The sequence below is a fragment of the Cyprinus carpio genome, chromosome A14, assembly GCF_018340385.1.
Source record: "Cyprinus carpio isolate SPL01 chromosome A14, ASM1834038v1, whole genome shotgun sequence".
NCBI classification, from domain to species: Eukaryota; Metazoa; Chordata; class Actinopteri; order Cypriniformes; family Cyprinidae; genus Cyprinus; species Cyprinus carpio.
In genome coordinates, this window is record NC_056585.1 from 14,693,764 (window position 1) to 14,715,435 (window position 21,672).

At 36.6% G+C, this 21,672-nt stretch overlaps 2 protein-coding genes across 6 annotated transcripts in view; one reads left to right on the top strand and one right to left on the bottom strand.

The window, feature by feature from the left end:
- LOC122147428 (netrin receptor UNC5A-like) overlaps positions 1-3,228 on the top strand; it is a 168,635-nt gene extending 165,407 nt beyond the window's left edge. For all 4 annotated transcript variants that reach the window (XM_042769978.1, XM_042769979.1, XM_042769981.1 and 1 more), the window contains one exon: positions 720-3,228. In XM_042769978.1, coding sequence (XP_042625912.1) covers positions 720-885 — 166 coding nt within the window. In that variant the 3' untranslated portion in view covers positions 886-3,228. The remainder of the gene's footprint in view (positions 1-719) is intronic.
- An 812-nt stretch (positions 3,229-4,040) lies between these two features.
- LOC109101630 (PDZ and LIM domain protein 7-like) overlaps positions 4,041-21,672 on the bottom strand; it is a 37,838-nt gene continuing 20,206 nt past the window's right edge. For both annotated transcript variants that reach the window (XM_019115010.2, XM_019115011.2), the window contains exons 6-11: positions 12,738-12,799; positions 12,007-12,244; positions 10,697-10,877; positions 9,964-10,084; positions 6,799-6,914; positions 4,041-6,056 (exon numbers count right to left, since the gene is read on the bottom strand). In XM_019115010.2, coding sequence (XP_018970555.1) covers positions 5,970-6,056; positions 6,799-6,914; positions 9,964-10,084; positions 10,697-10,877; positions 12,007-12,244; positions 12,738-12,799 — 805 coding nt within the window. In that variant the 3' untranslated portion in view covers positions 4,041-5,969. The remainder of the gene's footprint in view (positions 6,057-6,798; positions 6,915-9,963; positions 10,085-10,696; positions 10,878-12,006; positions 12,245-12,737; positions 12,800-21,672) is intronic.

The following is a 21,672-nucleotide window of genomic DNA, read 5'->3' on the forward strand; positions in this document are numbered from 1 at the left end:
TGTTCAGGGCATCCATTACAAAATTAAAATATTTTGTGTGTGATTTGCAAAGCCACTGGTGGGCTTCATTTGCATATTCAATTTAGTACGACAAATGCTATCATGCTTACAGTTTTACCTTACAGTTTAAATAACGTGTCATTAACACTTTACAGTAGTTAATTTTATAAATGTAAAAACATTAGTTAAATACAATGGTTAACGAACTAACAATGAACAACACCTCTAAAGCATTTATTAGTATTAGCTAATGTTAATACAAACATTTCGTTCAAAGTTTAAAAGTTGTATCTGTTAACATTAGTTAATGCCCTGTGAACTAACATGAATATAGACAAAAGTTTATAAATGCTGCAAAAATATATTGCTCATTGTTCATGTTACTTATCACAACTATTGTTAACAAATGAGACATTTTTGTAAAGTGTTATCAATGTAATGATATATGTTTGGATCCATTGCAACAAGTTTTTCTTTCTCCCCCAATTACTGTAATCTCAAACTACAATTGTAAACTAAACTAAAAAATGTATGAAGGAAAACTAAATGTAACACTGTGCATCACTATAGTTTTGGAATATAATAATATGCATGTTATGATGCTCACGAAGTCAGACATAAACTGCAATATACAATTTTTATACAATATAAGACTAGCTCTGTCTATCCAGACTGCAGTAGTATACTGACGATTTCCTTCCCTCTGTTTTCCTCTCCAGGCACATGAGTTTCTTCGCATCCAAAGCGAGCCCCACATCAGTGATTCTGGACTTATGGGAAACCCAGCACTTCCACAGTGGTAATCTCAATCAGCTTGCCGCTGTGATGGCTGAGATTGGCAAGCAGGAGGCCATGATATTCCTGGTGTCAGACGGGGAGTGCTGACACATTAAAACTGAAGCACCGCGGCTGTCTCTGAGTGATGGAGTGAGGGAAGGACGAGACCCTCTGCCCGCCCCACCATAGATGAGAAACAAATCAAAGAACAGGGTTTACCCAACTATATGAGGCCACTTCCCCAGTGAATAGGGAATAAAATAAAAAGAAAGAAAGAAAAACAAAAACAAAACAAGACCAGACTCAGGAGGAACCTGGCAGGGCTTTAAGATGTACTGTGACTGAGACAAATGCCCCTTTCTCAGAACGAAAATCTATTTGTTTTGAAAATAATGGTGTATAGAAAATCCTAGATTCTATGATTCCGGTCCTGCCCTCAATCACTGACCAATATGTACTTTCTAACCACATTTGCACATTGATATATTAATATCAAAATGGAAACTAAAACAAATCGATTTGAAAGATATCAAGTGGAAAATGTATGCTATGTAGGTAAGGTGAATATTTTGCAAACTAATTCAGATTTGTGACATGCATTTTGTAAATGTGTACCATTTGGCAATATGCAAACACACATATCGATGACAATTTCCTTTGGCCGACACGTTTCTTACCTCACAAAACATTTAAAATTTTAGAGCGATTGCTAAATTTCAGGTCGAAAACATTAAGGAAGTAAAGCGTTTTTGATGAGAGCCATCACTTGTTCCTCTGCCCCTGTGCACTTAACGTGTGTTTCCAAACTCATGAAGCCATAAAGTCCAAAATTCACCTCAATGCAATGATATATGTTCTGATCCGGGTGGATAATCAGTAAATAAGCAAAGGATTCTGTGGATGTTTAGCTGCTGAAGGATGGGTGATCAGGGACCTCAAACATTTTCCTAGCAGGTTTGCAGAACATTACGTTTGTTTTTGCTTTCAACAGAGTTTTGAGAATAGGGGTCAGATGTCCATGGCCATCTTATGTCAATGAAACCCTTTCAAGACTAGAGTCCATAGAATTCTTCGTTTATAAAGGAGGAAAAAAATAACACAAGTTCCCCATTGGAAAGGTTTTCTTATTTTATAAACAGAAAATGCAATACTACCAAATGTTTCACTGCTATTCTCCTTCATATTTAATGAGTCTATGTTTCTCTGAAAGCCATTTTGGCTTCAGGGCAATTTCTTATTCGTAGGAGAAAGAATATTTTCATCACCCCCCAACCAAAAGCAAATGTTCCATCCAAGAAAACTTCACCGAGACTCAGCAGCTGTCGTATTTTTCTAAATTCCTCCATCACACGTGTGGTTTGTCACACCCTGTAGAACAGCAACACGTCTCTGCGTTTGGCGCCATGAATGTGCATTACACAGTTTGAAGATTGTCCGATTATGTTTTCGTGTGTGTTTGAATGTGAGAGTATTTCATTCCAAATGAAGGATGATTTGTGAGAAACTGTGGATCACAAATTGTCCACTTTCGTCTGGACCAGTAATGACGGCCACATCTGGAGATGATTGGAGGAGTCCGGCATGTTCTCTCTGCAGCAAGTGGAAATACACAGTCCTGTTTCACTCAGCTAACAGAGAACTCAAGTTAAAGGCCAAAGTGTGCACACAATGTTTTTTTTTTTTTTATTCATGCTTTGTTTCCATAAGGTTTCACTTGGTGATTTCTGTTCAACAATTAGCCAGTCAGCTATTTTCTTTTCTTTGTTTTTAATCTACAAAAATCATGTCTTGTAGATAAGTACTTTTCATATGATGCATCTCTCCGCAACCAAAGTGTATGAGCCATCTGGAGCATTTCTTTCATATCTATGCCGATTTAATTTTATATTTTTGTGGGGAGAGTACAAGGAACGCGTTCCTAAATTGAACACGCATCTATTTTTCTTTCAAGATCTCATGACTCGTGCAAGCTTGTTAATTTCGAGCATTTCGCTGGTAAAACAATTGAAATATTTAATACAGCACTTTGTAAAATAATTGTAAATGATATTTTAATAACAAGCCAAAAAAGACTAGACAACTGACGTAACATTTGTCGAAGTATAACCTGTGAAGTGTTTGCCTACTGTTCATTGGTTATATAGCACTGAGTTCATTCTTTCTGCAGTGTTTGCGGTTTAGACTGTTTTCGCCATAAGTTTGTACTCCATCGTTTTGTTTAGTCCTGAGGCTGTTGGTTTATTGGTGATCAATCCTCACAACACTACGTCATGAGAAGACAGATGCAGCAGTAAATTATTCCTCTGTCAGAGTTTTAGACAAGGATTTGGTGCAAAATTGTCAAAATCCTAACACTCAGGTTTACAAACAGTTCAGTTGAAACAGACATGCTACGCATTTCTAAACATTGCTGAGCACGCAACAAAATGAATTTTTTTTTAATGAATTGTTCTTTTTTATTTTTCTGTGATATAAATATTTTTAAAAGAGTGTGTTTTTATTATCTCAAAGTGTGATTTTGTAACTGTGTATAGAGCAGATGCCATGATATTCACTAAAAGAACCACCGATCTCTCTTTATGACTGTACATTTTGTCAGCCTCATTCATAGCTGTTCTGTGTAAATGAATGTGTGAGTGTGCTATTTCTTTCCACTGACTTTCTTTTGGAACTGAAAACCGTAGAATTGTGTACCTGTGAATGTTCAATTCGATTTCTGAATTCAATGTTCCTTGCCTTTCTGCAAGTCAAAATGCTGTATTTATTACATGCCACAGCGCTTATGCAATTGTACAATTCTTTTTTTTTGTTATTCTTTTTTTTTTTTTTTTTTGGTAAAGTTATTTTTCATTTTTCTCGTCAATGTAAATTGTCGTCGATGATTTTGTGGTAATAAGAAGCCCTCTTCTGCAGAAGGTGTTCTGTACTTTTTGGACAATGATATGGATTTGTGGGTAGAATTTTGGAAATTCGTTTCTAAGTGCTTTCAAGTATTTACTTGGCCTTATGTATATATCTCTCTATGAAATTTCAGAAAAGGTATGTATAGTAATTGAACCTAAAATGGATGTAAATAAATTATATATTGTTAAAAGAGAGTTGAGTGATTTGTGCTCGAGCCATCCACTTTATTTCATGACACATTTCTCATTTGGATCCAATCAGTAGTCTTGGGAATAATCATGATTTATTCTTTCAGATACATGAAGAAAACCCCATTTCACAGCCATTCATATGATTCAGTAAGTCAGCACACAACAACATGACTGCAGGTGATTTATTGACTAAATGTCTCTAGCACAATTTCTTTATAAATGATTTGCATCATCTGACATAGAAAACCTCTCTATAATATGCACAAGAATACAGCAGTTTATCTTGAATCTCTGAATGACACACAATAGTTAAAGGCTGCAAAGCTATTAAAAAAAGGCACTTGATAGTTGATACGTAACACGTTTTCAATATAAAAAGTACAAAAATTGAGCTGTTGGCTTAAATATATATAGCTTTCTAAGAGCAGGATATTGGAGTGTTGCATTTCTTCCGATTAGAGTGCAGGAGATTTTGATAAGGCAATGTTCCGGGCAGCATCTGGTATTTATTTTTTTTTGTCTCTGAACCATTGTTTGGAAAAGCCATAAGATTATGCATACATTGGTGATATCCATAATCAGGATTGCTCAAAAAAAAAAAAAAAAAAAAAACGCTTTCCATGCCCTCATCTTTGGCACTTGCAGCTTGCAGAAATGGCCAAAATGGACACAGAGCTTTAAATAACAGCAAGCAAATACAAACAAAGGCTCTAAGTGACTCTGCTCGTATAATATTGCCGGATCCATTTGCAGTAACGCAAAGTGTTTTTATGGTATCACAGGCCTTTCCTTAATTAGAACTACCTATCTGATTAGAACAGATGAATGTGACATTTAGTATTTAAGCCATGTAGAGACCATTGGTTGGGTCGGGATGAAACGCATACAATCAGTGCTAATGCATTTCAGTGTAGCTGCCAGGGGCATTTTATTCCTCTGTGGTTTGCCATTACCTTAAGTACCCTGGCACAGCAAATCAGGCGGAGCAAAAAAGTAGGCTGCACAGCATCAGGATTGAGGGGCCACTTTAAGATCCTGTCTGAGTAGATCACATGCTCAATGCTTTAGCCTACAAAATGGATTGTACTAGATTGCTTCACTCATCACATGGGAAATGCTTTGTCCTTATTTGTGACAAGAGAGGATAGGATTTTGACTGAAAACACACACCCGAGTGCAGACAAGATGAGCGAATCTCACAAAAAAAAAAAAAAAAAAAAAAAAAAATCACATTTTACAACAAAATTAAATCAAGAATTTTTTTTTTTCAGTATTTACTTTTTTTTTCAGTGGGACAATATTTTCATGCTAATCACATTTTATTATTTGTAATTCCATTTTATATATATATATTTACTGTATTAAAAACAGCATTAAGCCAGAACAACAAATTCTATTATGATGTATACTTTTTTTATTATTATTTTTGAATTACAGTAATTATAATGGCATTTGGAGGGGAAACATACTCAACTGTCATGGAAATAAAGTCACAAAAAGTCATATTCATACAAATGGTTTAATTTTACTTTATGCAATATAAAATGGGGTAAAATGTGAACATAACATGTTTTGTGAGATTCACTCAGATGCCATATTGGGGAATACTGAAACGAAACAATTACTGTATATCTGAAAAGTGATAGTAAAGTGAGCAGTATAAGAGCGTACTATTTTTTTTGGATTGACAAGGTGTCATGAATTTTGGAGGTGGAGTGGGATGTGGAATAACAGCTAAAATACTGCATCCAAATACCTTGTTATCCGTTCCGACGTCTGGCATTGGTGGTTATAACAGTTCACAAGCTTTCCAGTTGAATGACTGGCATCGTAACATAACGAAACTCAGGGCAGTCTGTCGGCATACTGAAGCAAGCTACCAAAAATTCAGGTCCGTGCTTTGCTGAATGACACATACTTAGTAAATGCTGATCGAAGCTGCTAAAACAGCTGGTGAAAAAGAGCGGAGATACTATATTCATCACTCTGTCAGTCAGCCATATGTTACAGGCTTCAAGTAAAGTACTTGGTCTTGTTTGGCAGAGCTATAGACCCACCAGTCTCCGTTCCGGCCCCTCCTTGACGAACAGCAGAGCCTCACACCGGAGAGAAAGCGTGACTTTTACATAATGGCTTGTCCTTCTTTGAAAAGAACGTCTTCCCCTCCAGATTGATTTGACAGATCTGAGGAGATAGGAGGAGGATTAAACAGTAGAAATCAAACTCTTATTCAATCATGGAGCTACTGCAAAGGGGCTCTTCAACAGCGCTATTCTACAGCTGTGATTCATGATTTTCTACTTGCTAGAAGCCAATAACATTAGGGGGAGAAACATTTTAGAGAGCATTTAATTGGATAAGAGTTTGGGGTGCAGTCATTATTTCTGCTCCATTTTTTATGGTAGCTTTGGAGAAAAATGTCTTCTAAGTTAATAAATGCAGGGGTCTTTAAACTGATTAAGCTCATAATCCATTAGAGTTTTCTGTAAGTTTTTTTTCTGTACGTTTTTTTTTTTTGTATGAATGAAATTAATCCTTTTATTCAGCGAGGACACTAAATTGAGTGACACTAGAGACATTTATGCTTTTTTTAATAATATATTTTGTGTGTCGCTATGAGGGGCATGCATTAAAATGAATAAACTGCTTAAATTCCTAAAAAAATAAAAATAAATGGCAAGAGCATATCCAGCGTTATCATAACAGAAAATAAAATGGATGTCCTAGTTTTTCTGGAATTTGAATAAGGAAGAAGAATATTCTGAAAGTTCATTAATTAAGTGCATGCAAACATGGCCAATGTATGAATTTTGAAGAGAATTGTCTAAAGTTCTCGGGATAAGGGACTATTTCTTGATGTGCTGTGTGGTGCAGAAAGTTTAAGATGGAGTTTCGTGACAGGTCCCAATGCATTAAAATGACTTACGGCACAGACAAAGCAAGTGTCATGCCAGCTGTAGCCCAGCGCCTCAAGGAAACGGTCCCCTGCATCAATCTTGAAGTCACAGCCATGGCATTTGGTACCAAACATCTTTTCATAGTCTGCAAAGAAAAACAAACCAACCAAAAAGGGGTTATTATTGATAGCGTGAGGAGGAAATGCTTGGTCAGAAACGAAGAGAACGAGACAAGAAAGAAATGTTACTGAAAGAAAAAAAAGAAAAGGGATTACATTTTCTCGGCCCTCACATGCTCGGTGTGTGATAACAGACACTGGTCCAGATTCCTAACTAGATTGCCCCAGTTTTATCCATTACAGAAAACTTAAAAGTGGCAGGCTTTACGTCCCGCACGCAAGGTAAGTAGTTTAGAGCACAATCCTTTTAAGGTGCTGAGACTGCAGCTATTTTATCAACACTAGCTCTTTATTTCTAACAGAAACAGCTGCCCACTTGCTGCTGACACAAGACCAAAACTCTTCAAAGCTGTAAAGCACCAGAAATGCAATGCAAGCCTGTTTACATAATAAAGACATGAACTCCCTTCAGATAGCTTAATGTCTGTTTATGTAAGATTAGGAGCCCAACAAATGTGACAATGTGATTAACTGAACTACTTAAATATAAATTAACATGGAAGGTGGCTGAATTTAGCAACTTTCTACCGCTCGGGAAACTAAATGAATGAACAAGCACAGCTTAACATGGCAAATTCACTACTGAATTCAAACTGATTTACAGGTGCATCTTAATAAATTAGAATGTCATGGAAAAGTTCATTTATTTCAGTAATTCAACTCAAATTGTGAAACTTGTGTAGTAAATAAATTCAATGCACACAGACTGAAGTAGTTTAAGTCTTTGGTTCTTTTAATTGTGATGATTTGGGCTCACATTTAACAAAAACCCATCAATCCATTCATTCAATATCAACAAATTAGAATATGGTGACATGCCAATCAGCTAATCAAGTCAAAACACCTGCAAAGGTTTCCTGATCCTTCAAAATGGTCTCTCAGTTTGGTTCACTAGGATACACAATCATGGGGAAGACATTCATTGCCAAAGAAGCTGGCTGTTCACAGAGTGCTGTATCCAAGCATGTTAACAGAAAGTTGAGTGGAAGGAAAAAGTGTGGAAGGAAAAGATGCACAGCCAACCGAGAGAACCGCAGACTTATAAGAATTGTCAAGAATTTGAGTGAACTTCACAAGGAATGGACTGGGGCTGGGATCAAGGCATCAAGAGCCACCACACACAGACGTGTCAAGGAATTTGGCTACAGTTGTTGTATTCCTCTTGTTAAGCCACTACTGAACCACAGACAATGTCAGAGACACCTGCTGGTGTTGGTCCATTGTGTTTTTTGAAAACCAAAGTCACTGCACCCGTTTACCAAGAAATTTTGGAGCACTTCGTGCTTCCTTCTGCTGACCAGCTTTTTGAAGATGATGATTTAATTTTCCAGCATGATTTGGCACCTGCCCACACTGCCAAAAGCACCAAAAGTTGGTTAAATGGCCATTGTGTTGGTGTGCTTGACTGGCCAGCAAACTCACCAGACCTGAACCCCATAGAGAATCTGTGGGGTATTGTCAAGAGGAAAATGAGAAACAAGAGACCAAAAAATGCAGATGAGCTGAAGGCCACTGTCAAAGAAACCTGGGCTTCCATACCACCTCAGCAGTGCCACAAACTGATCACCTCCATGCCACTGTGAATTGAGGCAGTAATTAAAGCAAAAGGAGCCCCTACCAAGTATTGAGTACATGTACAGTAAATGAACATACTTTCCAGAAGGCCAATTCACTAAAAAATTATGAAGTATTCTAATTTGTTGAGATTGGTGGGGTTTTGTTAAATGTGAGCCAAAATCATCACAATTAAAAGAACCAAAGACTTAAACTACTTCAGTCTGTGTGCATTGAATTTATTTAATACAAGAGTTTCACAATTTGAGTTGAATTACTGAAATAAATGAACTTTTCCACGACATTCTAATTTATTGAGATGCACCTGTATGCCATGGTTCTCGTGCGGGGTTGTAGGCTGGAATCCGATCCACAACGTTTCCGATCCCCTTCTCCCACCTGTTTCCTATCCTCCGACTAATTTTTCATAAAAGCATCAAAAAGATCCAAAATAAAAGAACAGCTGTCAGAGGCCTGAACTAGTAGGTAGCACACGAACTCTGATACTTAGAGCTATGGAGCTCATGTTTGCAAAACAGGTTTGAATCTAATGTTTACCATTCTTCTTCCCAATAATTTCCTTTTTTAAAGCTCACTAGTCTGTTAAATGAAAGTGGCAAAAAATAAATAAATAAATAAACACTGGCAAAACAGGTTTGAATGTAATGTTTCCCACTCCTCCCAATAATTTCTTGTCATAATTGTCATTAGTCTCACTAGCAAAGAGAAAAAGAAAAAGTATAAATGTTGGCAAAACAGGTTTGAATCCAATGCATGTTCAAAGCACTCTTGCAATGTTCCTGATGACTTATTTTCATTAAAGTGTATCTCTTATCATACCTATAACAAAAAAATAAAAAAAATAAAACTAATAATAAATTGATGGCAAAACAGGTTTGAATCCAATGTTTCCCACTTCTCCGACCCCAGAATTTCCTGTCATAGTTCTCACTAGTCCTATAAATAAAAACATAAAATCTAATAAAATAAATAAATTGCATGTTCAAATCAGGCTTGCAATATTCCTGATGCCTTAAATAATAAATTAAATCATTTTAATTCTTATCATTCCTCTAAATGTAAGTGTAAAATAGGTTTTTAAATAGGACTTCAAGCTGGGGTGCTCATATAGTCAACTTGAGTTTGAATCAGTCTTGTGATTTGAATCTAATTTGAGTAAACAAAAAAGGCAAAAAAAAACAAAAAACAACATTATTAATGGTTTCATTGAGCACCAAAGCACTTTCTACTAATGGCGTATTAAAAGCAGATTCTCCAGCATAAAAGTTCTCAGCAAAGCTCCTAATCAATGTGCAGGGCTGGTATGGAGCAGGTTTGATGTCTGAAGTGAAGTGGCAGCATTTGAATGATTAAACACCGCAGGAGCCCACGCTCAGCTCTCGGCAGGGGCTGTCGATAAGATGTGCGGCCGGGCGTGCGAGAGGGGCCGCGGTCACTCACCACTCTGGCAGTAGGGCTCTCCCTCCTCCATGTAGAAGGCCTGGTTCCTGATGGGCATTTTGCAGGCAGCACACAGGAAGCACTGTACGTGGTAGGTCATCTTCAGGGCGTGCATGATTTCCTGTAGAGAGGACAGAGGGGTGTGAGGGAGCTGCGCATGCAATCTATGAATTCACACTTTGAAAATCACTCCACTCTCACTTTTAAACTCTCACTCACACACGTTAACCCACTGGAACTACTCTTGCTTACAAGCTTCATACAATCAGAATCAACAGCTTTTGTTTGTTTTCGAGGTCATTTTGACATACTGATGTATTTATAACATTACCTTATTTTGTATTTGCTTTTTTGTGTTGTATTTAATGCATTATATTGATTAAATCCTGGTAATGCAATATCAAAATATATCAAATAATTCAAACAAATTAGTGAATATGAAGATTTAGAACAATATATGAATTTAACATATGGCCCTTATGCTGCATTTTTTTTAATTAAACAAAATGTTATAGTATTATAAAAAAAATATTACAATTGTGTAATACATATTTAAAAAAATAAAATAATTAATTTCTTTAAAAAAAAAAGAATTATAACATAAAATTATGCTAGTATCCTTAATGATTTTACAAACTAGTCCACCTCTCAGTTTAATTAGTTCAGTGCAGATACCACTGTGAAACCCTATTCTAAAGAACTGCATTGTGCGTTTATGTTGCAGAGCAGTTACCCCAGCTATCTTCTTCTTGCATTTGGCACAGTTGGGTGAGTAACGGTTGTCGTAGCACTTGGTGCAGTAAATGGATCCTTTTTCCTCAAAGAAGCCCCCCTCGTCCAACACCTTTTTACACTGACAGCACGTGAACTCCTCTGGGTGCCAGGAACGACCCAGCGCCACCACGTAGCGTCCCCTAGAACACGGACACACAAACACAGTCTTACAACAAAAGCTTTTGCACTGAAGCGAAAGGGTCAGCTCGGGCATCAGCAGCTGGGTTTAGCACTCTTAAGTGTTCAGTGTGCAAAAGCCATTCTAATGGAAATAGTAGGTCAGACGCAGAAACCCACTCCATTCTGTATTGATTCTCCACGGCAGAAAGCCCGAGGATATGGCGCTATTTTTGTGCTCTGTGTATTTTAAGAAATATTGCTGCCTTACAAAGTTTGACACAACCTTTTTTCCCTCCCCATGTTTTCTCATTTTTGTAAGTAATGACATTTAGTGCATAGTCATCATTGATTTGGAGGTATTTTGGGCTGTCTGCAGTGGTTAGCTTTGGGATTTGAAAGGAATAGTTAAACCCAAAAATGACTGAAATGATTTGCTAAAAATGTACTTACCCACAGGTGATCTAAATGAGTTTGTTTCCTCATCTGAACACATTTGGAGAACTTTAGAATTACATTACTTTCTCATCAGTGGATCGTCTGCAGTGAATGGGTGCCGTCAGAATTAGAATCCAAACAGCTGCTAAAAACATCACAATAATGCACAAGTCACCCACACAACTCCAGTCCATCAATTATGTCTTTTGAAGTGAAAAGCTGCATGTTTCTTATAAACAAATAATTTAAACATTTTTAACTTGTTTAGAACTGTTTTGAAAGTTTCGATCTCTACATATTTCTCTTCTTATTCAGACAAGATTAATTTTTCACTGGAGAAAGCAATATGATGGACAGAAGACTCATATTTTAGCCGGAAGCAACTGTTAGGAGTTAAAAAAAAAAGGCTGGATGGATATGCTTCTTTTCACTTCACAAGATGTTAATTGATGGACTGGGGATGTGTGGATTACTTGTATTGTGATGTTTTTATCAGCTGTTTCGAATTTCATTCTGACGGCACCCATTGCACACTGCAGAGGATCCATTAGTGAGTAAATTATGTAATGTTAAGAAACAAACTTATCTATACCTTAGATGGACTGAGAGTGAGTAAATTGTCAGCAAATGTTAATTTCTTGGTGAACTATTCCTGTAACTGCAATTTTCAGTCAGTCCTGAAGTTTGACTCCAGAGGCAGAGTTTCAGCCGTACCTAATGACCTTGTTGCATGCGGCGCAGAGCGGGGTGCGGCCGCTGGAGTCGGCAGGGTTCTGCTGCGCTGCCTGCATGATGGAGCTGCGGTTCTGCATGGGAGTGGGTTGGACTGGCTTCTTGTGCTGTGTCACCACCGTGCTGGTCTTGTCTGGGTGGTAACGGTCTGCAAAACTGGCATCCGTCACCCATGGCGGCCGGCAGGCTGGACCGGAATCAGTTGATGCTTTAGCTGGTGCTAAAAACAAAAAACAAAAAGACAATAAAACTCTATACAGATATTTTTTCAGCACTTTCTCACTATGGTTCAACAGAGACCTGTTACAAGTGTGTACATTTATGGGCTGCTATTAAAACGAGTGCAATTGTAGTCTAAATTGGCTTGCTTTTATCCAGGGACCAACCTATAATACAAAGACATCTATCGAGACGCAGCTAACACCATGAGAAGAGAGCATTAGGAGTGGCTCATGGTTTAATTCAGCTTATATAAACCACATCTCAAGAGAGTGATGATTGACTCATATTATCATCTTTGACTATAAACACCTCAGTGCCATTTATGTCTTACTTTTCCCATTAACAACAGGCCTGCCTGGGCCAGCCAGGCCGCTCCGTGAATGAGTCTGTTTTTTATGGGAGTTAAGTCCTCCCCGTGGGAGCGAATCTGGGCTGTGAGTCAGTGTGTACTGTGAGAGTCAATCTATTCTGTCTGTTCTGAGAATTCTTACCTTGAACTTCATCAGCTTTGTCTGCTGGCTTGGACTTGGCAGGACAGGGAGTTACTCCGTGACTGTAGAAAGAAAATTTCCTTTAAGTACACATGGCATGATAAAACAGCTTTAGCCAGAGCCAATGAAAATGTTTTTAAGCTACACAACACAGCCTCTGACATCTACATCCTGGACAGGAAGTACACTCCTGAACAAAGCGATGAGATTGGAAATACTTCATGGCATGTCACTATTATATAAGCAATTTAAAATGAATTAAAAGGATGGGTGTTTTTTGCTTCAATTGCAAAAAAAAAAAAAAAAAAAAAAAAAACTTAAATTTTTACTTACTGATTTTTCACTGAATATTTTTTATTACAACTTGGCCACTAACAAAAACTTCTTTTAATGCTCTTTTGTCTTATTTTAAATAATTGTATGTGGTCTTGGGACCACCTTGGAATTCAGATTTGAGATTTAGACTTGTGTGGCAGCCGTAGCATTTATGAGCTTTTCATTGCACATCATCTGAATGAAATGAATAAGCATATCCAGATCCTGTACTTCATCATAACTACATGATCACACAAGAATAACACAGTCATGAGCGTTCCAGATGTGTGTTCGCGATTATGTGTGCATACTCTTCCTCATGTTTGATGGCTTCCCTAAAGAATTAATGTCCTAGGCGTAAACATGTCATTCACATATATTCACAGAGTAAGTCAAACAAGTCTGTCTTGTGTTTTCATCGCCAAACACTGCTTTAAATGATACCAGCTGGGCAAAGCAAGATATAGAATGATCAAATCATTAGCTGTAAATTTGTACAGAATTAGAATCAATGCATACTGATTCCAAACAATTTCTAAATAATCTTTTATTTGCATAAATCCCAGTCTGAAACAGATTCTCAGTTCTGTTCCAAATCCTAGTGAGCTGCCCACCTAGGCAATATTTTTAGGCACCATAGCCACAACGGGAAGCCTGTTCCAAACAGTAGGCAGCAAAATTACACTCGTTTCTCACCTTTTGCTTTGGAAGAAATCTAAGCTAAAATTGCCAATCCCAGAATGCACTGCACTGAATTTTATCTAGAAGCTGCAGAATTTGATCAAAATAAAACAGTTCCATCTATTTAAAAAATACAGTATTTTACGTAATACTTTTTCTAAGCAGTGCTTAGAATATTGAGCTTAACTAGCAAAAAGCTACTTAAACCAGCCTGGAGTGAATTAAATATATATATATTTGAAAATTAGTCGTTTTTACCATCACTTCCCCAAAGAAAAAAGAAACAGCAGCGCACAAAATGCTAAAAATGTTGAAATGAAGGAAAGAGAACAAACATAGCTTTAAGAAAATAAAGGAGGACAGCAGAGAGTTTCACAATGTTTTATGTACTCAAGAGACATGAGTCAACAGATTCTTTTATCTTATTGTAGACAGAACCAGAGAAAGAGCGACCAGATGACATCATAATAGTGAATTATGTTAAATTACAGTCAGGAAAAAAAAAAGAGAATGAAATATAAAGGAGAAAGAAAGTTCACAAAATCACAAGGGGGCTACACAACACAAACAGAAGGAAAGAAAGAGCAATAGCAACAGTCCTGTGATGGATAACTCCTCTGAAAAAGCACAAAAATAACAACAACAATAAAATAACATGATTATCAGTTTGTAGAAATGATACCACTTGAAAGAGACTATGTCACACCAACAGCATTCAGATATTCCTAACGGGAACTTGACTGTAGGGCTCAGTTTGTGTGGTTTTTCTGACTATGCCTGCATTTTTTCTCACGTTTGTTTTTGCTATTTTTTACTTTTATTTTTTACATTTTTTCATTAACTTGACAACCCCCCCAATCCCCATTTTTTTTTGTCCTTGTATAGCTGGGGTCGGTGTTCACCCATAGCTGGCACACAGTGTTGCAGTGGTGCATTTGTATCTAGTGCGGCTGTATCTCAGCCACCTCGGCCGTCTGATGCCAGGGAGGCAGAGCGTTCAGGACTTGATGTTGAGGGCACGGGCGGATCTCTCGTGATGCCAGTCTCTCAGCCTGGCATAGCGGGGACTCTGAATCTCAGTGAGGAACTTTTCCCTGCCATTCAGTGCACGACAGAGGACAGGAAATTAGGAGAGCGGTGAGAACAAAACAGAGGGAGAGAAAGACATGCATACAAAAAGACAAAAGAAGCAAACGCAAATGAGGTTGAGAGAACTGCAAAACAGAAAGGAAAGAAGAAAGAATAAGAGATGCAACATATGCAAGTAGTGATGAATTCAGGAAAGAAAAAAAATAATAATAATCAGTGGATCTGTAGATAACCAGTCCCAGACAGAATCTGCAGACTTTTTTCCCCCACGTTTTCATTCTTGATTTTAATAGAAAACCTGCTAAATGGAATTGGAGCTGAGAGTTCTACTCGCTTACTGGCAGCACAATCTAATGAGCCAAAAGTTTTAAGGGCATTTGCACACAAGAGAGAGAGAGTTTTGATGGAAAGCAATGCAAAACATGCAATGAAAAAGATGACTTTACTGTCACTTTTAATCAATTTAATCCTTTTAAAAATCTTACTGACTCAAAACTTTTAAAAAGTAGTGTACTTAAAAGCCTTTTCATATCTAACAACTCCTCTGCTCCTGTGGCCTTATGGGACAGCAAAATTTCTCATGCATTATAGAACTCCATCAACTCTTGCATTTGTCCTATACATGAGGCATCATTCCCATCAAAAATCAATGAATTTGAATTGATATCTGACACATAAACTATCGATAAAACTGTATTTTATACATGACATGTATTCATATTCTGCAGAAATCTGAGGGCATGATTCTGTGAAGGTCTGATTATAAGGCACACAACACTCAAGTGTATGAAGTTATACTGCAAATGCACGGATCAGACAACATAATGCCGATCAAAGCATATTTTCAGCATCTCTCCGCAGAGAGCTGAACACCGTGATCTCCTAATGAGGGTGGTAAAATGTCAAAGCCAGCGATTTAATGCTTCAAACCGCACTTCATTAGCAAGTTCACACACAGCTCTTTACCTGGACCTTTTCAAGTTCTCATCATCTGGGTCCTGCACTGAGGGAAGCAGGAGAGATGCAGATCAGACCAACCATCAGACACACAAAACAACATAAAATCCACTGCCAATATCTGAACAACGCTACAAAACACTTGAGGATTGCTCCTTTTAAAGAGACTGCCCATCACCTTTTAACATGAGAGTCAATCCCGGGGGATGTATAGGTACGGTATGGCAACAATGGTTGACTGCACACCTCTTTCCTACCTCTTACTCGAGAGCAAATCAAAGCCACTCAGGCTCTAGATGGCATAAAGGAGAAAATCTCAGCCATAACCCTTTAAGCTATACATAGACAACATTTCCCACTTCTTTATGATCTCACTCTCAATATCAGATCAGCGGTTGGGTCCTCTAGGACATGCTTTCATGCCCTCCTACACTCAGATTAGTCCCTGCCATTAAGTAAAGATGGGATTTAGGAGAGGGAGTTTTTTAGGAACTTGGGAACAGGGCTAGGAGCTAGAACTGTATTTACTGTGATGCTAAAAATGCATCAACCGGAAGTCTTGTTTAGTACACAACGCAATTTTAAAAATCTGACACAAAGTAGAAAAATAAAGATTTACTTTGACATCTTCACTGATTTATAATTGGAGAAGTTTTTTTCCTTTTACAATGTGTTGCTTCTGTAACTTTACAATACATTAACATCAGTTATTCCTGAAGGCTAAAATGCCTGTAGGCTAAAGCAAAATGTTTACAAACATTATAAAAACAGTTATTAGTTTCTCTCCAAAACAAATCCTCTAAAGTTTAGGCTATAAAAACGTCAATCCAAAAACAAATTAATTTAAGGTGAGCTGATCCCTACCTCTCTCATTCGGCACAAATCCAAATGTTTCCATATTCCCGACGTATCTGGATGCTAAAATATTATTTATTATATAGTGTTTGTACTTTCATCGACATAAAACATCATCTTTCACATCGGCTATATCAGCACAGTGAGGCGCGGTCACGCTGAACGTTTGTTTCTTTAACTTCTTATTTGTTTCTTTAACTGCATTTCATTTTGATAATGAACAGGCTTCAATATTGCAAAATTATGCTGTGTGTGTGCATAAGGCGTCGGCGCGATGGTCATACCAATGCTGGTTGGTTATACAGAAGCAAGACATTATTCAAAGCTGTCAAGCTTTTGCAAAATAATTAAAACTGTAAAGCTTTTGCAAAATAAAGAAAACTACTCTCTGCTGTTTCGGTTTCCTTTCCGAAAACGTTGGAACGTGTCACAATTAGACTTGTGCCGGTATTCGGTAATGTGATATATCGCGGTAATGAATATGCACGATATTGTTATCGTGGGCACTTCCAAATACCGAGAATAATTATATATTACAAATTATTCAGAATTTTAAATGCATTTTAAGAATACTTTTCCCATCAACTGGTCAAAATGCACAACATCGTTTGTATGCTGCTTTAAAGACCCGTATGAACTCTGATGTAAACAAGCATGCACCAGCACATGGAGGAACACGTGAGAGACGCGCTGAATGAAAGCACATTCACTCTCTGACAGCAGATGGCGTACTGCAGAAACTGCAGCCCTTACCCTGGAAACCCCATAAATAAAAGCAGCTTAATTTTTTTTTTTTTTTAATCTGGACTATAAACATGTCATATTGTTTGAAAGTGTTTTGATTCTTTATTGTTCATTAACACTTTACATTAGGTTCATTAGTTAACAAAATGATTATTGTGAAATTTTTATTATTTTTTAAATATTTGTTAAAATATAAAGTTGCAACTGTGTTATTTAATGAGCTAACATGAGCTAAGACTTGTATTTTTTAACAAAGATTAGTAACCTTCTGTAGCAAATGTAGCTATTGCTCATTGTGAATGTTAATGCATTAACATGTCTTATTGTAAAGTGATACCTATGGGTCTTTAAAGTTCTTTTGCACTTTAATCGGTGTAAAATTTTTAACTTTAAATATATTTTTTTTGTAAAAATTGCATTTAAATGTTCAGTTATTTTTGTTATAAGAAAAAAGTTATTTAACCTGTTATACTGTATTATGACCACTTTTTTAAAACTTAATTTCAATACCGTGATAATACCGCATACCGTGGTAAAACATGATCAATTAATCGCAACATGAAAATTTGATACCGGCATATCCCTAGTCACAATAAACCGTAATTTTGCACCTTTTTTCTTTCGTTTTGTTTATCTGTCAATATGAGTGAAATATATTTAGTGTATATGCCTATATTCCTTTTTATGCAAGCCTATAGAGTTTTTTTTTGTTTTCTCCATTCACAGAAGATAACAGAAGATAACGTTATTAACCGGTTAATGACCATTTCAAATTTTGATTCTGTTCGGAACTATAAAATTTGATTTCGTTTCTGTCAAAATTTTGTTCATTTCCGGTTTTCGTTTTCGTTCCTTGAACCGGTTCAGAGCCCTGGTTTTTTTGTTTGTTTGAATTTTTTGTTTTAGTTTGTTTAGGAGTTTGATTTTTATTATTTAAATGTGTGTAAAATGAAACAAAATCAAAAAATAATAAAATAAAATATTTTATCATGAATTTGTGTCAATTAAGTTAAGTCAGTTAAGTTGCAAATAACCAGAGATAATAAATGTTATGGAAACTAAATTACTACTTTGACTAGATTAGTAAAAATTTATTGTATTTAATTTGCTTTGGGTTGGATTTCTGGCACAAATATTCATATTGAGATATGCACAGTATGAATAGTTTTATATCATGATTCAATATTTTGGTCCTAACTCCCACCCTTACTTAGGAATGTCTTTTTCCACATTACTTCACAAAATACTGACTCTCTGAGAAATTATCTTTCCAAAGAAACCCACTGACACAAATGAGCTTATGCTGAAAACCCCAAAATGAGAAACACAACTGCTCTGAGAGGAGTATACGGCGCTGACAGGCTGCGGTCTGAACATGTCTGACTTACTGAAGTCAGTGCCTGTGAGCTGGGCCAGGATTCGGAAAGAGCGAGACTGGGTGGTGCCGGTGCGTGGCTGCCAATCCTCCGTATCCTCGATCAGTCTCTTCTTACTGCGATCATTGGGGATGAAGCAGGGCATGTTTTCCACCCGCAGACCGTGCCTGGAGACATGAGTCCTTCATGACCTCTCTTATTCACCACAACAGCACAGCACACCACAAAAAAATCAGCAAATAGCTTCACGGCACAGAAAGAGACGACTACACCAAACACAGTGAGCGAACAGGCAGTACATGAGGATCCCAAAAAAATTAAATTAATGGGCTACATGACTTCCCTTGCAAAAACTTAGCATGGTAAAGTTTCTGACAAAATACAACAGTTACTACAGGTATTGCACCAAGCTATCACAAATCTATTAGAGTAACTATTTTTTATGGTGCAGAAACTATGATTAGCATTGAAAATTTTGCAAGGTGATGTTTTAGCACTAGGGTTTTCAACCAGGGGCCCTGAAGGTTTTCGAAGGGGTCCGTGGAGAATTATTCAAATTTTTAATGCATTTTTTATTATATATATATATATATAGGGGTCCGTGGAGAATATATATAGTGGAGAATTATTCAAATTTTTAATGCATTTTTTATTATATATATATATATATTTTTTTTTTTTTTTTAACAATTTATTTTTTTTTTGTTTATTATTTTTATTTATTTTTGTTTTTTACATTACTTTTATTATTACTTTATTAATTAAATTACAGCAAAAATTACTACATTAACTTGATTACTAAAGGAAACAAGTAAATTAAAAAATACAAGCAAATAAGTTCATTAATAAGAAAATAAATGATTTATTTTAAAATAAATTAACCAAATAAATAAATGAAAAGCAATGATTAATGAACATTAACGATGTTCATTGTTTCATTTGTCAATTTTATCAAACAACTATTTGCGCTTTTGTTAATTATAGTTAATGTAATTTTTATTAATTCAATGATTCATTATTTAATTATATTATATTATATAATGTTGAGATGTTAATAGTGTTCTAGCTTGTTTCCTTTTCCAGCTTTCTAATAGAATAAATGTCATAATGAACATAATTTAAAAAGTTACACTTACAATCATTATTAATTTTATCATTTAATTATATAATGCAGTAATGCTAACAGTCTTCATAAAGGGTCCATGGGTTGGCTAAGAGGTCTGGTGAGGGTCCCTGGGTCTGTAAAGGTTATAAACCCTGTTTTCACACATCAGATTCATAACTACATGCACACAAAATAATACATCAAAACACCCACGAAATGTGATTTCAGTTCAGGCTCCACATCATTGCCTCATGCTCTAATGAAGTCACTGAGAGTTCATGACTACATTTGCTAATAGTTTCAAATGACCCAGCTAAAGTGCCGCATTTCAATACAGTTCAACTACTGAGTGAAAAGGCAATGAAACACGGTCTAACGTTGTCAAAAGCAAGAGTTTATATTAGTGAGGTCAGCAGCAGGTCTACGTTCTTTCAGCGAGTGCATTCGAGCCACAAGCATTCAAGCACTTACTTCCCCTTAGAGTACAACTCTTCATAGAAGGCTTCTCCTCTAATGAACGGGAGAGTGAAGGAAGACAGAAAAAACAGAATGGAGAAAAAAGGAAGAGGAGCACAAATAACAATAGAAAGGAAGAGTGGCAGCAGAACAACAAAGAACACAACAGTTTCCATTAAAGCAGCCTGGCTTTAGACCGAGTGAATGGAGGCCATCCACTGATCTCCACCACTGCGGTCTGAAATCTCAACATTGGAATAAAGCTGTACATTTACAATCCCTTAATGAATAATTACAGAGTGAGATGGCAGCTTAGATGTGAGAAATCTGCCATCTCCTAAAGCCAATACTGCAACAATGCAGGCTTGGGAATAGGGAAAGACATATATGGAAACGGATAGAGGCAGAGCCACAGGGCTGGGATTCCATAGCCAAAAACAATAATTGCACACATTTCTCAGAACGGGGGGAAATAAGGAAAGGCATTACTAACTTGTCAGGAACTTCCATCTGTGGAATGACAAAGGAGATTAAAAAAAAAAAAAAGAGAAGGAGAGAAAATAGTTTAGAAATAAATCACACAGAAATGCAAAGTAGAATAAACAGCATTTAGAAAGACGTGATGCAGAGACAAACAAAGCAAATTGTGGGTTTTAGTGGGGAAAAGAATCAAAGTGTGCTATGTAAGTAACACAATGGAAAACTTGAAAACATGAGCTGTACCTCCTATTAAAGGGGTCAAATGATGCTGCTAAAAGTGCTTTCAAAGTGAAACACACAGTGTCTATATGACATGGCGGCGGCAACAACAATACTACGAGAATAAATGCTACACCTTCTTTCTTTGCGTGAACATCTGGGTGGCGTTATGGAAATCTTCCCACATACTGACGTAGAGATGTGGGGGCGTGTTAGAACAAGACGTTTTAGGAGGGCGTGGATGAGTGTTAACTTTTATAAAGAATATCTCTTTGGATTTGAGACTTTAGTCTTTGCAACTTTACAGATCTTCCTTCTTTATTCACCAAGAGCTTGTAACACTCCAAAAAGAAAGGAAAATTTGAAATCGCATCATATGACCCCTTTAAAAAAGTTTAACTATTCTGTTCCTTTAATGTGCTTTTATTATTAAAAACATCCCTGAAACTTCAGCCAAACATTACAGCCACTAGATCTTACGGCCACTGAGTCTGTCTTCACAGCACAAAACCAACATTACCCTAAATACATGTTTCCCAAAATTTTGACCAATGATTTATGATTTTTCCAGTCATTTGTGACTACTGGATAAAATCATTTTATAGAGATTTCTAGCCAGTGAATCATCAAATATTTGAAAGTTGAGCAAGTAGAAAAA